Below are 17,142 nucleotides of genomic sequence, written 5' to 3'. Positions count from 1 at the left end.
CGCGGCCATGTTCAAAATATGCAGTGACGTAGACCTCCACCAGAGGGAGGAAAAGATAAAGAGCACCTGAATAAAAAGTGAGTATAACTTCATGAATCCTACACGGTCCTCACGACTTGTGCAAAGCATACGCATTACACACACTCTTCTGCTTCCAAATGAAGTATTTGTAAGTGGTTGTATGTTATGAACATCCTTGTTTATAAACAATTTATGCCACCTAATGAATGAGTGAGGTTTTAGTCCTCATGTTAGTATAATGGTTGAGAGGTTGAGGATGTCAGAGGTGGAAACTGCCGCCACGTTCAAATGACACACGAGCTTCATCCGAACATTCAACAACAGAGTCGGGCAGGGCGGAGAGCACAAATATTTGAGCACAATATCAACACAAACAGAAGGTCAGCAGGTGAAGTGTGTGTGTGCGGCCATCTCTACCAGACGTCAGATCGAAAGTCACCTGGAATCACCGGCAGTCGCAGTATCTGGCGAACGGTTGTGTTGCGTCTGTCTCTCCTCACACACACTCAACGGGGTGTTGTGCGTCCTTACCCGCTGGTCTCCTCCCTCCCGACGAGGATCGTGCTTCTTGGCAAAGTGCCTCAGGTTGTCGTAGTTGTGGAAGTTGAAGAGATCCACGAGGTCCTGGAGCCAGATCAAAACCGAGGATCATTCTATGCCCAGCCAATTGTTAAACATCATGGCCCGAGTCTTTTCAAGTGTGTCTATTGAAGAGATAATGTAGCTCAAGGGCAACACTGGCTGAATAATGCCTCGCTGATTATTTTATCTCATGATTTGTTTGTTTGCCAGCAAACACACTGTAGCTGTTACAGAGCCGCACTGTTTGCCGGCGACAGGCCAGTCTGTTGACAATTGTCAATAAAGCTCTGTTTGGAAACTCTCAGGCAGCTACAAGAGCCTATATGGAGACAACATGCCAAGCAAGTCACTACATGACTAGGAAGGAAATTCGAACATGTGACTGTGTGACCATCCTACGTCCAAGATCATTTGGAAACAATCAGGGAGGAGGGCGGTCTGGAGGTCTGGACCTGAACTAAATCTGATTCTGAGAGGAAGGTTCTTGTCAGGAAGAAGAGAAGAAATGTGGATGTCTGTTTCTCTCACGTACCGTGCAGAATTGTATCCCTCGGACAGAGTTGCCCAATTTGTCCAGAGGAGGAGACCAGCACATGATGCCCATGACGTTTGGCACCACCAGGAGGATTCCTCCGGACACCCCAGACTTAGCGGGCAGACCCACCTACAGCCCAGGAAACAGATGAGCTTCAGGTAAATGTATTTAAAGAACCATGATGATAATAATCTTTTTTTTTTCATTACTGCAAATTTTTCATTCCAAACTAATGATAAAAGGATTGCAAATATATGACTAAGCAAGTTTCTTGCACTCACGTGGAAGGCAAACTGTCCCGAGAAGTCGTACATGCCGCAGGAGTGCATGAGGCTGAGAGTGTTCCTCACTGCCTCGGGGCTCAGCACGCGCTCGCCGGTGATCGGACAGATACCTCCATTTGCCAGGGTGGCCGCCATGACACTGGCGCTCTCGCAGGTCACTTCGATGGAGCAGAGCTGCAGAGGCGACAGAACAAATTACGATGAGATTCTCTCCATCCAAGCCACTGCAGAAGACTGAAACACTGTTATTTCATTTTTAAAGTGGATTTTTTTTTATTTAAAAAAAAACAATAATGAAAAAAATAAATAAATAAAGTAAGATGATCCACTCACTTGAAAGTAGAAGTCCAGGACAGACGTCATATCTGTGCCCTCAGGGAAACACTGAGACAAAAATAATATTCATGAATGACAGAAAGTGTGTCATGCAGACAAGCAATACTTTTTTTTTACATCACTGAAAACTCAAATAAATTGTCAACAATTAAATAACAGTGGAATTAGTTTGATTTAGTTATTTAAACCAATTCATTAGGGTTAGTTGACTCTGAATTAGAGCCATATTAAAAAATGGCTCTCCTTGTGTCACGCTATTACATGTTTTCTGCTACATTTAACACTCTTATTAATCACACAGGAGGTGTGGTCAGGGCAAGGAGAAACAAAATTCACTGGATTTACGGACAAGCATAAGAGGGGACCTTTAAAAGGCTGTTGCTATGGAAATTATGAGTTGTATTCAAAATAACAGCCAGCAGACCTCAATATCAGGGATGTATCTGATCTTTCTTTCATTAAAATATGACTATAAGTGACAATATGAATGCAAAACAACAGCCCTTCAGAACTCAAACCTTTTTTTCTTTCATATAGTAGCCGATGGCAAAATTCCTGTCGCCCGACTCCCGTTCAGACTGAAAACTGTCAAACAGAGAGAGCAGCGCAAAGTTACTCACATGTCAGTGTGTGTGCACAAGAAGCAAAGGAATGGTAGCATCATGTGATCTGTCACTCGCCCCCCCCCCTTCACCCATGCGTCAAAATCAGCCTCCATAAAACGGTGACCTTCACGAGATAAGAACCAAACAAGAAAAGGCTCATTCTTGAAGCAGGCAGAGGCTTGGAATGCCACCGGCTTCGAATTGTTTAGTCCACATTATCAGGGCTTCTGTTTACTGAAGTACGTTTAGCATTTGATTTTGTTTGGAGTGAAAACAGTCGCAGTAAAAGTTAACATTGACCATATCAGTCTCTGCTGGAGCAAAATAAAAAAGCGCCAGGAAAACCAAGACAAATGTGTCACATGATTCACACACCTGTCTACTTATAAAGCATCATACCACTCCAGTTTGAATTATTATCTTTTTTTTGGTGGGGTGGATGAGTGAGAAGAGAACTCACGTGGCATTGCTGAAGCCGACGTACTCATTTCCAGCCATCTGTTTTAGGAAATTCATCACCTGAAAGAAAAAGTAGATTTATGGTTCATTGCTAGGGTGAGAAAGGCAACTTTATTATTATTATTATTATTATTATTATTATTATTATTATTATTATTATTATCTTCCACTTTCTAATTTTCATACTTCGGTGAATGTTTTAGTTTTGAATGGACAGTTTATAGATGTGCTGACCTGGCTGAGAACAGGTAAAGGAAAGATAACATGTCCACATTTTGGGAGACAAATCGGCCGCTTAAGACAAGCTGTCAACAATGTCTGAAGTGGTTGGGTTAGCCGATCATTGGCCTATAAAACTTGCTGTAGAGGAAAATGAAAGACACTTGTGAGAGAGCCTCGAGTCTTACGAGTTTGGGGAGTAAATTTTGAGATGAGCAAGTCAACCACAGCTAAACAATACAGTGTGACCTCTGAACAAAGTGAGAAGGCACTAGTGGCTTATATTCTTTCCAATTTAAGGCTTTATTTAGCCTCCTCTTATGTACATAACAGTGAACGGCCCAAAATGTTTGGCAATTTTTACATACATCAAAAGGAATATATAAGAATAAAACAAAAAATAACTTCCATCTAAGAACTATGGGAAGGCGATACTTACATAGTCGAACTTTTCGGCGTTGCCTTCACCTTGCTATGGAGAAATAGAAAAAGTCTGCAATTAACGTTCACATTTCAGTCTGACACAAAAGTCAAAACAAATGCAATACAATGAAAATGCTACTGTTGATCATTAAACTGACACTATTAGCAATGTATGAAAAAGATTTTGTCATCAAATCACATGAGCTACAAACAATCTGATTGGTTTAACGTACAAGTGACAGAAGCTTCTAAAGTTACATGAAGGTTTAGTAAACCTGCGTGACCAGTTAATGCAGATAAAAAATATATATATAAAACAAGAAAGAAAAAAAAACTATTTTTGAATGAATGTTGTTGATTTCGTTGTAAATACCTCATTTGTGTTACCATAACATGAGTGTGTGTAAACATGAAGTTAACTTTGGTTCATCCGAGCAGGGAGGCCAAAACATTAGGGAAAATGAAGGAGAGATGATCCGTTTCACCTTCTGTTTTTTGTTGTGTATTTACCAAAACACAAACTGACACACATGCACACTGAAGTGGCCTTTGTCCAAAAACCTTTTGTGATATGTGTTTAACATTTAAAACCTGCCCGTGTAGAAGAAGAAAAAACACTGATGGAGGTGTTAAGATTCACTAGATGGGTGTCTACTGGGCTGACTGGGAGGAGAAGAGGAGAGAAGGGGGGAGGGGTTGAGGGGAGAGTGCGAGGAGATAGATATGGAAAAGGAAGAAAAAATTACCAACGTCATTTTGACCTGCAGCTGCAGTCATTATTTCCCACAGTTGCTAAGTCTGTAAAATATGCAACAACATACAAGTACAGCAACAATATTTTGCCTTCAAGCACCATGACACAACAGTTTGGGGCAAACAAGCGCCACCGGAAACATTCGCTTTCCCGTCCAGAGGAGAAAAAAAAGACACAGGAAGCTGAGCAGGCTGGAGACTTGGCATGTGTCTGAGTTCTCAATGGTTAAGGAGTTGATGATAAAATAGTGATGCACGATATTAACCAGGCAAAGATTGGTTCGAATTGTTCGCTTTGAAACAGAGAGAATTGGTTGCCATGTTGCAGTCAAGTTCTGTTTTAATAAAACTGAGCTGAGAGAGAACTCGCTTCCAAACAGGATTGGAATTTCCACTAATGCTCACGAGCAGGCCAGACCTGATTTATAATTTAACAGGGAAAAAAAACTTTCAGAATTTTGCCTTTACTTTGACAAGTGAAACTAAAGATAAAACATTCTTCTAATTTCTCGTAAGAAAAGTATACATGTCGTTCAATTAGTGGTGAAGTTGCAAACAGCAAGATCATCACTGCACTACTTCATATCATGAAAGATGCATGTGGCAACCTGGCAGAGGTACAGTCCAGGAAATATCGGGCATCGCTAGTTTAAGGTCCATAAATGACAGCGGGATCATGCAACTTCCCCCTCAATTTCTTGTGTGCAGTGTCATGAAGTCCTCAAGTCGTGTCAAAGAATTCGAAGATTCTCACAACCAAGCAACAAGCGAGAGCTTGTTTCGCCACACGCCTCCGAGCTTTACTTCCAACTATTTTCTTGCTTGATCGATGACTACCTACTGTAGTGATAAAGGGGAGCCTGTGGGCAACACTTGGTTTAGGGCCAATTCCTAAACCTGGCGGCAGCCATACAGTCATCAGGTAATAGAAAAAGAAACAATAAATGACTTCTTGGCTGTTTGAGTTGATGTCAACTCAAAGTATCTTGAAGAAGCCATTAAAACACATTAGTGTGTTGGTCACCTAAAATGGCACGTACACAAATATTCTTCAGGATGGGCATATCCTGTCTGATTTGAATCCTTTCGACGTTTACCCTCACTCCACAAGTAGCACAGAGCTGATATTTCTCTTCAGCGAGCTGAGCACTACACCAAAGACAAGTATTCATACTGAGCTGAGAGTTTAACCCATTCATTCCGATCGAATAACTACAGAAATGTGTGTAAACTTTCTCTCGCAGAGACAATTTTTTCAGTGAATGAGTCACTGATTTCAGGTGTCATAACCAAAACATCCACGATGAAGGGGACTAAATGAGATTGTGCTGATGGATGGGAAACGTTAACATTCTTCATAATAGATGCACCAGTTCTGTGCACGTCATGCAGCAAAGAATTTGCTCATCACTGGAGCACTCCACCCTGATGTTTAAGTTCATGTGCACAGATTAAAGTTAAATTTGACCATTCTGAATGTAATTGATTGTGATTGATTCTAAAACCTCACATTACATTTATTTTTTCATACAACAAGTACTGAACAAAGTATGTAGTTAAAGTTATTGATAGAAATTTTTGGGGAAAAAAAAGACAACATAAAACTGGTGAAAGAGTTTAAATGTGATAGCACCGCCAAGTTCACAATTCAAGAGTTCACTATATTAAAGAAGCTCTTGTTTTCCAATTGCCTCATATTATAACATTGTACACTTAGGAGGTGACAAGGCCTGATTTCTGAAGTCACTTCCCTCTTTCAATATGACTATATTTTAATAGTTTCCGTATTAATAATATTGAGTTTAAAAACTGAAGCATTGCAGATTGCATTATTTGTCCTATGACGCACCATTCAACTTGTTGAAAATTGACCAGGGAAAGGAATGGGGGACATTCAGGTTACAGATTAACCTCAGCAAAGGGGTCGCACATCCGTGACCCATCATTCCGAGCTCACTCACCATTTATACAAATCCAAATCTAATCAAAATATATACAAACAGGCCAAACACATTTCACTCCACATGCAGACAACTTATTAAAGAATGACATGTTTAAGGAATCAACTCATATATTAAAAGGGATCCATTTGTTTTTTTAAAGCTATGAATATGAAATCTCTGTTGGTATAAAAATGCAATAATTGTAGACACCTGTATACTGGCAGTAAGCAGCTGAACCCAATGAAAACATCAGGCCTACACCAGCGATCCCTTGGCATCCCATGTTCCTCTTAGACATTATCATACTAGGATTTTTGTTTTAACCCATCAACGTAATACAATACACAAGAAATTATTTCAAAACAACAACGTAGCTTGAAGCTTGAACATGTGTGCTCATGTGTTGTGAGTATTAGCGAGCAGTTAACATTTTTACGGACAAAGACATTGTCCAATTTTTTTCCTGTTAAAGCGGAAGGATCTTCAGGCCATCGTTATGCAGCATTTTAGACCCAATGCTATCAAAAATAACAGGATGTTTTGTTTGAAACACTTGCAACAGAACATGTCGTATATCATCTGTGAATGCCAGTGTACGAGTGTTTTTATAGAAATGAATAAATAAATGCCCTTTGGTGTGACGAAAAGCAGGTTATGCTGAGGCAGACACGGGTGCTTCAGGAATGAATAACAACAGGAACAACTTGCCAATGAAGGCTGTGACCTCCTGGTTCTTGTGGAAGTCTAGAATATTTTGGAAAGTTACTGGTAGTGTGTGTGTGTGTGTGTGTGTGTGTGTGTGTGTGGTTATTGTCTGCGAAAACTGAAACTTGTTGAGCACAACATGAGACTATTTCTAAGAATAAAAGGGAACATACTTTTTCATAGATACATTAAAGCAGCTCCCAAAGTGTAGAAACACACAGACCAAAGAGGTTAAACAGTATTTACCTTTATCAGTGACGTACAAACGATTGCGCCGGCGTTCACCATGGGGTTGTGGGGCTTATCTGTAAATAAGCAAGACCTTAGTTGACACAGTAAAGCGAAGAGTCGGTCATGGGTGCAGAGCAACAACAAAGAGGTCAGATGAAGAAGAAAACGATTAGGCAAGTCCCAGACCAGACTGTTTCTGTTCACAACATGACTGATGCATTGGCCTGTACAGTACGCCTTCTTTTACGTTTTCAAATGATACAGTAGATGACTAGAGGACACCATGAGCTCTTTAGAGAGGGTCATGACAAACAGACCCTTTGGCTTCCATCTGAGAATTACCACCTCACACTCTTGATTTTGGTATTGTGCTGACTGGGGAAAAAAGCAGTCTGATTCCAAGTCATCAAACATTCAGCACCTCGTTCCTGAGATTAAAAACAGCAACTTCAGTATAAATACATAACAATGACTCCAACAAAGTGGTTTCCTGGCAGATCACCTGTCTGTAAACAGCCGCAGGCCCTAAGGGGATTTACTGGAGATTTAAGACAACACTTGGTTCACCGGCTTCCTAAATAAACCCTGATCTCTACACACGTGAGGACTGCCTGGGGTGCCCACTGGCCGAATCCCAATACAGGATGATGACATTGCAGCATTCAGACGCCAGTGGAGAAATTGCTAAGAATAGGAAATAGGTTTGGCATTGGAAATAGGTTAATGAGAGAAGCCAAATTCCAACAGCATCAGACTTGTTGACACAGCAGGTTATGTAAACAGACCACACGCTGATTTCCAGGTAAAGAACTCTTCCAAGGACTGGTCATGAGCTTGAAAGACAGTCTGAAGCCATTTTTATCTGCCGTGACCGTCGCCAAGAAAAATGTGCTCTACTCTTGGTCTCCGGCAGATGACAGAGCTCTTCATTATATCTCTGGTTGAGGCAAAACATACACCAAAGAAGTAGAGATCAATCACGTCAGTCAGGAATTCATTTTGGTTACAATCCAGACGTCATAGAAACAACTGATAAAACAAACAAAAATAAATAGCTTGGTTGCCCCATAACACAAAAGCACAAGCCCCTGATGAAAGTCCCCCAGAATTTTCACATAGCCCGTACTTGACAACAGTCAAACAATAGTGAAAAATGGAAATATCCCTTGTTGCTCCAGCAGACGTGGAGGAAGACATTATTTCCATCAAAAGAAATTGACCCTGGAGGGGCTTAAAGTTGCAGACAAACTAGACAACTATCCAACAAAATTGTTGATGAGGACCATGTGGTTCATCATGAAGTCAGCATTTGTCACGTTGGTATTTATTTAGCTCATCTGCAAACTTACATAATACACAATGTCTGCTCTGTTTCGGTGATAGAGTAGAGATTACACTACAGCAAACTTCAGTAAATGTAGACAAATCTTAATCATGCTCAACAATGGACTTTTGAAAACACAAATACTCAACATGCGCTTCTTAAGCTCCATCACCTCTGACTTCAGACAATTGACTTTGATACTGCCAGTTACTCGACTGAATCTCAGATGCTGTAACGCCTGCTCCACTTCCTGTGTCTCTTTGGCCTCAATATGCTGACTACTGACTCATCGGAGCAATCTAAGAGACTCACTTCCCAAAAGAAATGAAAATGAAAACATCAAACAAATTTCTGTAAACATCAGCACGAGCTACTCAGAAAAGTCTTTTTCGTTTGCTTTAACATCAGGTTTCAAATCAGCTTGCCCAACTTGAAAAATCACTGAAGTCATTGAAGTGCAGCTGTTGGTCAGCTTCTAACACCACGGTGGAGCATTAAATTCCAGCCTTGTCGTGAACTTAACAGACCCGCTCCCAGGTCCATATAAAATGAAGAATGGGGCTCAAAATGGAATTATCAGGGCACTTATTAAAAGGGCCAATGAATAGTTTTTCCATTTTAGAACAAAAACAAAACAACTTATTATAATATATTTCTCTGATCAAGTCTGGAGTTTAATGTTAACGTAAAAAAGTATTTAAGCAACAGACGGCTGGGTGGCGTTTACGATTGTGACAGAGCAATGTGAAGAACCCAAACTTTACAGTGTTGATTTCATTGCCACTTACAAAGTGGATTTTATGAACCAAGTGAAGCTAAAAAAAACAAAAAAAAAAACAGCTGTTATATTGTTCTTCATTTGGCTCCGCTTCTACTTTAGACGAGGAGATGATCAAAACATAGAACCGGAACAAAAAAGGAATATTTATATTTTATTATTTTACATAAAAAATATTATGTATAATATTTTAGATGTTTCATTAAACATTGTGTTCAAACTTCCGAAACAAACACATTTTTTAATACTTAAAAAAAAAAAAAAAAAAAAAAAAAAATGTAGATTCAAAATCACAAATCATGATTCAGGCCTAAAAGGGAAACCACTCACCATCTTCATTCAGGAAGAGCTTGTTAAAGCGCAGGCCACTAGGTTCCTTCCCGATAAAACTGTGGACATACTCTGTGCCGTGATCATGGACAGCGATGGCGTACTTGAGCGGTTTCACGCAGGACTGCAGACAGAACGGAACCTTGGAGTCTCCGATTGTGTGCCTGCACAGGACACGATGATAAAGATTATCTTTGAATCCAGAATTGCGGCAGTTGCTGTGATTAGACTCAAGAAATGCAGAAGATATGAAAAATTAGGTCAAGTACTGTCTTGTTATAAAACGAAGACGGAGATCAAGCAGAGGGAGCACAACACCTTCATTACCGAATGCCTGATTCAACCTTATCTTTACGACACCTGCTCTCACATAAACACAACAAACCCACACTTGTGATATTTCACAGCAGCCGATCAGAGAAGACACTGATCAGAGCACTCCTATTGCAGCACTCCTGAAACATTTTTACCACTCAATCTTACCGTACACTTTGTTCATAACTATTTTAAATAAACAGCAATGTCATAAATCAATGACTCAACACGATGAACACATTTGTTCAAAATGTTCAGCACATAGTGATCCTGCTTTGGTCAACTGTTGTAAGCATGTGCTGTATCACGATAGCAAGACTGGTAGCATAGATGTTGACGCGAGTTTCAAGAAGAAACGATTGCTTACTAATGTTGATTTACTATGTTTGTTTTTAGCTATTCATACGCCACACTTGTTTGACTTTTGTTCCACACAGGTTTACAGTAAAGATTACATACAGAGCTAAGGTTTGCTTTCTAAATGTAGCAAAACTGATGACAATTTTTGTTCTGTCAGAGTCACTCAACACGTCAGGTTTTACTGGAGTAATCTCACTTTATTTTCACTTAGCAAGCATCTTAACTGAACATACACTCTGTGGTACAGAGAAGTTCATGTAACAATGGTTACAAAACTGGAGCACACTTTTGTGTCATTTGGCAACGTGCAGTTTTAGCTATTCCAAATATCTCGAGTGAAAATTACAGACACCAAACCTCCAAGTAGCATTTGGTCATTATGCAATCAGCAAAATGAGTTTTGGAATGTGGTCAAAACAAAACTCGCCACATTTCTGGAAGGAAGTCAGACCAGAACAAGGTGGGGACAGATAAAACTGATGATAAAATAATTTTATTCCTTCTGCTTTCCAAACAGATTGAATTACAACAGAAGGTTGTTCACAGCTGATTCTTTTGACCATCAATTATCGAATAGAAAAATCCCATATAAAGGCCGCTTGCGTTAGATTTATGCTCATACTTTTAACTAAAAACGAATAACAGTTACAGCCAGTCTCACGCAAAACCAGTTCTAAGGCAATAAGTGTTTCGTCTCATGTGCTATTTAAGATTGAAGGTGAAATATTAAGTGTCTGACCATGCTGTCGCTACATTTAAATTATAGTCGCTGATATATTTTCTGTTTTTCCACAGTGCCATCTATCTAAAATATCTTTCCAAAAACGTTAAAAATTGATGCTCTCATTTTAGAGTTTTACACATGGATTATGTTTAAAAAGCAAGTAAGAAAAAAAAAAATCAAATCATGCAGATGAACATAAACAGGGGTTGGACAAAATAATGAAAACACTTCAAAGCTTTTTTTACAAACCTTTTTTTTTCAAAGCTTTATGGTGTCTCCATTTTCTGTCCAACCACTGTACAATCCTCCTAAAGTAAAATCTCTGATCGGTCACTGCGTAAATATCTGCTTATGCTTACCTCTGTCCATCAACGGTGCACAGAGACACCGACCACAAGTTAGGACTGAATTTGGCAAGCTGAGGAATGTAGTCTGCCACCTGCAAGAGAAGAAAGTCAGCTGAGAGAAGGCAAGCACTGCAGCAGCTCAGCTTACAGTGCTGAAGTCTGCTGGTGTCCCCTTTCAGTGGAAAAACAAAACTATAGACAATATGCAACAATAATAGAGCCACGGACAAAGGTCACGCCTAGATCGGAGGGTGACAGTCTCAATGGGCTCCATGAGCTTGTAGCTCAATCGAAACACAATTGAAGACTACAAGAGAGCAGAAATGAAGCTCCATTATTCATGAATTTGAGCTTCACTGTTTCATCCTAGCAGATCGATATGACCTCAAGTTACAGCTCCATTGATCTTAATCATGTAACCAGTGAGGATCATGTTCAGCCACTACTCACATGCACCTGAACAATGAGACCATCTTCCATCCTACAATATTAAATCTATACACTTTTGAAGTGGAGAACAGCTGGATGATTAGAAGTCCGTGGATCAGAGCAGAAGCCCAGCTGGCCATTGTTCCAATCCAACAGAACGTGATGATGATGATGCAATAAAACAAATATCTAAACAACCATGGATATTGGGGCACACCTGTCCATCAGAGAGACATTTGGCTGACTCGTACAGCTCGTCAATGTGAGAGGTGAAGGACTGGAAATCAGGGATGACGAACTTCTTGCGGAAGGCTTGAGTGAGCAGGACAATGTTGCTCTGGACACACCTGATGAACAAACCACAAACACCATGCTCAGGTACAGCGGCGGCATGCAACTGGGAGAAAGTTTGTCAACAGAGTTTTTCTTAAAACTGATTTCTGACAAACTTCTTGGCATGTGAATAAGATGGGGAATATTTATCACAACAAATGAGTTCATAGGCATCTATGGAGTTATAGAACCAGCATGAACTCATTTTGTGATAAATGATCATTTTCAAGCGGGAGGTCCGGAGATCAGACTCACTTTTTGAAGAGGTGTCGGTCCAGGGTCACACCATCCGGGGTTTTCTTCAAAGTTTCCTTGAGCGTCTCCATACATTCCTTCAGTCTGGGATCGGCTGTGTTGAGCCCAGTTGCTTTTAGTGCCTGAACGTATATTCATAAACATAAATTAAATGAGATTATAGTTTTTTACTGATTTGAATTTTTTTTTTTTTAATCAATGTACCGTGAGGAATTTATGGGCGGGAATCTTCTCTTGACCTTCAGCCACGGTGTAAAAGAGCAGATCCTCCAGGCTGGGAAGGATTCCTGCATTTCTTCTCCTGCAATAGACAACCACTACTCAGACAAATGCTCCAGCAAGACCCAGCAAAACGGCAAACAAAAATTTGAAAAATGTTAGGTAAAATATTTAGCATAATTAAACACTTTCAAAAAGATATCGGGCGCAGCTTTCTGATAGGAATAGGTTCCACAGCTCATGAGGGACATAACAGGACAGTGACTGTTTGTTTCCACTTGCAACTCAACCAAAACAGGAAAAGAAAAAGACTTGACAGACTTGATAAGACTCCTAATGCCTTTGCATGTACTGGTAGTGAGAAACTAGACTTTTCCCAGTACGTTTTCTTCCTGGTTCGATTAAAACACTTTGGCTTTATGTTCTAAAACACTCAAACAATCCTCATGTACAACTTGAACATGCAGTCTTTTTGGAATGTCAACTTTGTCCCAGTTACAGAGACCCGTTTATATTTCTCATACTGAGGTTGGAAAATGACTCATCCAGTAACTCTTGACTTCTGAGGGGAAGAGGAGTGGGCTGTCACGAGTGCTGGAGAGCAGATCCTCCAGACTGAAGGAACCCTGAGGACTCTGGATATTGAGTCACCAACTTGAACTTTAAGCCAAATGCGCACGATAAACACAAATGTTTTGACTTGACTTTGATTGTGAATAAGCACAACCTAAAAGTAGTTTTCAATCTCTAAAATCTCAGGCAAGCAACACATTCAAAATGAGTATTAGTGTGAAAGTATTGTATATCAGTCCTCAAAGTGAGTCACATTTTTTTTCTAGTAGTTGTGTAACTACAACCGTCCAAGATGTTGCAATTTTGGCTCTCAGGTAGAATCCTTGAGTGGCGATTGTCACTGCCTTAAATCCGTCATATTGGTGGCTGTTAAAAAGTAGACTAGACTGAAGTCTACAGAAGCCATCTTAAAATCCTGATTTTTTTTTTTGTTTTTCATAACTATCAAAAGGTAAAGAATGAGGATTTAACTGAATGAATAATCTGATAGGGAAACCAGGAAGATGACTAATCTTGCACTAAAATGCATATCCTGTGAGACTATATATATTTATATTTTTGTACTCACAATAAACACAGTTCAAAATAATAAGAATGTAGCGAGGTGTAACATGCATCATCATAATTTACCAATACAACGCCTTCAGCAGCACGACACCATGCCAGAATTCCAGGGATTCTCCCGCCCTGTGCTGTGCTGAGCTCGGATTAATTGAGCAAACACTGGGACCTGTTCACACGCTGGATTCTGTGCAACCTCTGGTAGATGAGAAAACTCATCGCTTTGAACCACAAAATGGTTATGTACGACCATCAAGCATCTCGTCTATATTCCAACTGTGCTCTTGTTATCGACGTACCTACATCAGCAAAGCAACTTCTGCTTTCCTTTGCTTCAGTAGTCATCCAAGTAAATCACCCTCACTAATCTGGCATGTGTTGAAAGCCGTGTGCACTTAATGACCCTGCACTGGAAAGAACTGTGCTCATTAATAATGGCATCTCAAATAACATGATGCTGAAACAGTTTACAAAGACCAATGACTAAGAAAGTGGAAACTACATTGCATTTGTTTTTGCCGTCAATAGTGAAAGTGGTTTAAACTACACGCTGTGGGGTTAGCCTTTCACTCACAATCTCACACAACCAACAATGGATCCCCAAAATAAAACAACAACAGATCAACAACAAACACAATGTTCTACAGATTTTACAATCAGGGTTAAACTGCAAGAACACATTGCAGAAAGCTTTACATCCGTTTACTTCATCAATAGTCTCGCGCATGAGTTTCTTAAGGCACACCTCCTGTCCTCCACTGTGCAAACACTCCTCACACACCCATGGCAACAGCACCTTAACTTGTGCAAACAAGACAGGATCTGCTAAAATGTGGTTGGTCAGGCATACAAGTCTTTTAAGGAGTGTTTTTGACCTCCATCTGCCTCCAGTCAACAAATGCACCTTACAGTCACGGAGCAACCGAACAGGTGTCTGGACTGGAAGGACACACTTCACATCAGGGCCCTCTGAACATGACACAAGGTCAAAGGTTAATGGTGGTAATCATAGCAGAATATAGGAAATTTCCAGTAAATTGCGTAAATAATAAAAGACAATTTCTGAAACCAGCCGTATCTATACTTCTCAAAACAGAATACCATTCCAAAATTCCGCACAGTTTCCTCACACACTGACAGCTGGGCTTCTCTTTTTTCCATTTTGATATATCCAATAACTGTGTCCATGGGACAGAGGTAACAGCCAATATCACCAGAGTTAAATGTCAAAAAGACAGTATCTCGTTGTACATTCTTTTACATGTTGATACCATTTAGAAATAGACAGGACATTTCTCCTGCACCTCAATGCAACACAGTACATTGACTAGAATAAAAAAAATGATTCCAAAATAGCTGTGGTAATATTGTGGTAAAGAAAACAATGTTGTAATATACAGGTGTGAACAGCCACGCACGTTCTTTTCCATTTCTACGCACACCATTTCGTTTGAAAGAAACTTGGAACCAGCCATTTGCAATTGATCCATTAACCACGGAAAGGTCCTACTCTGTGAAGAGAGTGTGTTTGCACTTCTGAAGCCTGAGTTTCTGAGTAAACAGGGCCCAGATGCTGAGCGAAAGAACCAGGCGATGGACACAATACAAGGTCAAGTATTAGGTCAAGCTGATGATTTAAGGGCTATTTTAGGATTTTATTCCATTGCACTCTGCCAACGCGAGCACTGGAACATTATGTTGAAGGGGTTTCTTAAAATGCTGATCTGCTTAAAAAAAAAAAACCCCAATAACTTCATCATTTGCCAGGGACTCGTTTCACACTTTCTATGAGAACAATGTAATGCACTATAGTCATAATACTTATCTCAGAAGCCAAAAATTATAAACCCACACGGAAACAAAAATCACTTGTCCTAGTTGACCTTTACTTCATCATAATAGGTCCAAAATAGTCCTGACAAACGAAGATGACCTCCATAGCAAGCTTTCCACAGACATGTTATAAGCCCCATAACAGCAGAATAAATCCTGAAAAGGAAAAGTGCTGCCCTCGAACACAAAGAAGGTTAACCCTCTGTCATTTCCTCATCGCTCCCAGCCCCTTTCAGAGCCAATTGTTTCAGCCAGTATAAAAACCAAGCACACAAAGAAAGCATCATTCTACTAGAGTAGCTTTGAAACTCAGCAAAAACGTATTTAATTTTTCAAGTCTGTGATTACGCCAACATTTGTTACTGCAGCACGTGCAGCCGTCAGATGACCATCACTTTCCACTGAACCCCTCACAGGTGAACAGATACACTAGGCAAGAGGCAGGGGTCATCGCTCTCCTAATCCAAACTGGAGTGCATGGAGGAAAACATATACGTACAGGGAGAACAAACAAACTCCAACAGCCTTGTAGACCGTAAAGCTGCAGCACCAATCACTGGGGATAGTGATGCCCTTAAGAGAGGTCATACTCTCAAACTCAACCACAAGAGTTCAAAAAGCATATAGATTAGACCCACCATTTGAAGCAGGTCCCAACAAAACTGCAAAGGTACTCTGTGTCTATAAATACAAATTTGGAAAAACTACAGACATGGAAAAAATAGAAATGATTTAACTGCAAATATAACTGCGTACAGTCCAAATGATCAACCTCAAACGTTTCCTACATCTGCTACAAACGTATAAATAAAGCTGAGACGTTTCTCCAAAGCCAGTTAATGACCAGTTCCCCTCCAGGGATTTCTGCTCTCCATTTCTACAGTTTGTGGCGGCACAGTGTCACGTTTCAAGGTCTTTCTAGAATTCTGACCTTCCTTCCTCTACACAGGAAAACGTGCTTGCTAATGTCAGGGAAAAGAGAACACTTTCCCCACATCATTTATATTATTACAACGATCTTATTTAGCATTAAATTCAGACCAGTGGGAACTTTTAAGAGACGCCAAATAAAATCAAGTAACACGTACCATTTACCACGAGTTTTTTTAAGCGAGTCCATGAACGTTTATTGAATACCTGTTGACAGCGAGAACTACAGAGATAAGAAAGCATCTGCTGGCGGTTGTATGCGTCATGAGTCGCCGGCTTCACCAGCCACCACCGAGCCCTCGCCAGGTTCACTAAGCTGGAAACCTACTTGTCGGTGCTCTCCGCGGGACTGACACCATCTTTCTTCTGCTGTTCTTCCGGCTCCACGGCGCCTTCTACCTTCGCGCAGTAGCTGCGGAAGTGTTGCGTGTGCGGCCCAAAGCGTCGCGAGTCGGCGGCGGCATGGAGGACCTTGAGTTGAGCTGCTCTGGCATCTGCGGAGGTGGTGCCCAAGTCACGGCGGCGAGTGGGGAGCCAGCTCTTCTGGCTCGACACGGGCAGAGGACGCTTAAGGGTGGCAGCAAACAAGTCCTTCAGAACTCCCGAAGACCTAAAATGTAACATCTCAAGCCCGTCCGACGATTAGAGAGAAAACCTGGCGTCAGAGAAGAACGTGGAGGGGGAAAAACCGCTACACTTGAAGAGACGACCGACTTCGGCAGCGATGAGTCACAG

The 17,142-nt window shown here is 40.6% G+C and overlaps 1 protein-coding gene across 3 annotated transcripts in view; it reads right to left on the bottom strand.

Annotated features, from left to right (window-relative positions):
* The window catches only part of glsb (glutaminase b), a 23,724-nt gene extending 6,582 nt beyond the window's left edge, over positions 1–17,142 (bottom strand). For 2 of the 3 annotated variants that reach the window (XM_053876461.1, XM_053876462.1), the window contains exons 1-14: positions 16,736–17,142; positions 12,496–12,592; positions 12,292–12,413; positions 11,921–12,050; positions 11,287–11,366; positions 9,529–9,692; positions 7,112–7,170; positions 3,481–3,513; positions 2,824–2,882; positions 2,277–2,343; positions 1,756–1,806; positions 1,420–1,596; positions 1,136–1,267; positions 553–645 (exon numbers count right to left, since the gene is read on the bottom strand). In XM_053876461.1, coding sequence (XP_053732436.1) covers positions 553–645; positions 1,136–1,267; positions 1,420–1,596; positions 1,756–1,806; positions 2,277–2,343; positions 2,824–2,882; positions 3,481–3,513; positions 7,112–7,170; positions 9,529–9,692; positions 11,287–11,366; positions 11,921–12,050; positions 12,292–12,413; positions 12,496–12,592; positions 16,736–17,031 — 1,560 coding nt within the window. In that variant the 5' untranslated portion in view covers positions 17,032–17,142. Of the gene's footprint in view, positions 1–460; positions 646–1,135; positions 1,268–1,419; positions 1,597–1,755; positions 1,807–2,276; positions 2,344–2,823; positions 2,883–3,480; positions 3,514–7,111; positions 7,171–9,528; positions 9,693–11,286; positions 11,367–11,920; positions 12,051–12,291; positions 12,414–12,495; positions 12,593–16,735 lie in introns of all 3 variants that reach the window. The other variant, XM_053876463.1, reaches the window with a different exon arrangement.

Source organism: Synchiropus splendidus, chromosome 10 (genome assembly GCF_027744825.2).
Source record: "Synchiropus splendidus isolate RoL2022-P1 chromosome 10, RoL_Sspl_1.0, whole genome shotgun sequence".
NCBI classification, from domain to species: domain Eukaryota; kingdom Metazoa; phylum Chordata; class Actinopteri; order Syngnathiformes; family Callionymidae; genus Synchiropus; species Synchiropus splendidus.
Note: the sequence above shows the minus strand (reverse complement) of the source record. Positions and strands in the feature narration are given on the sequence as shown.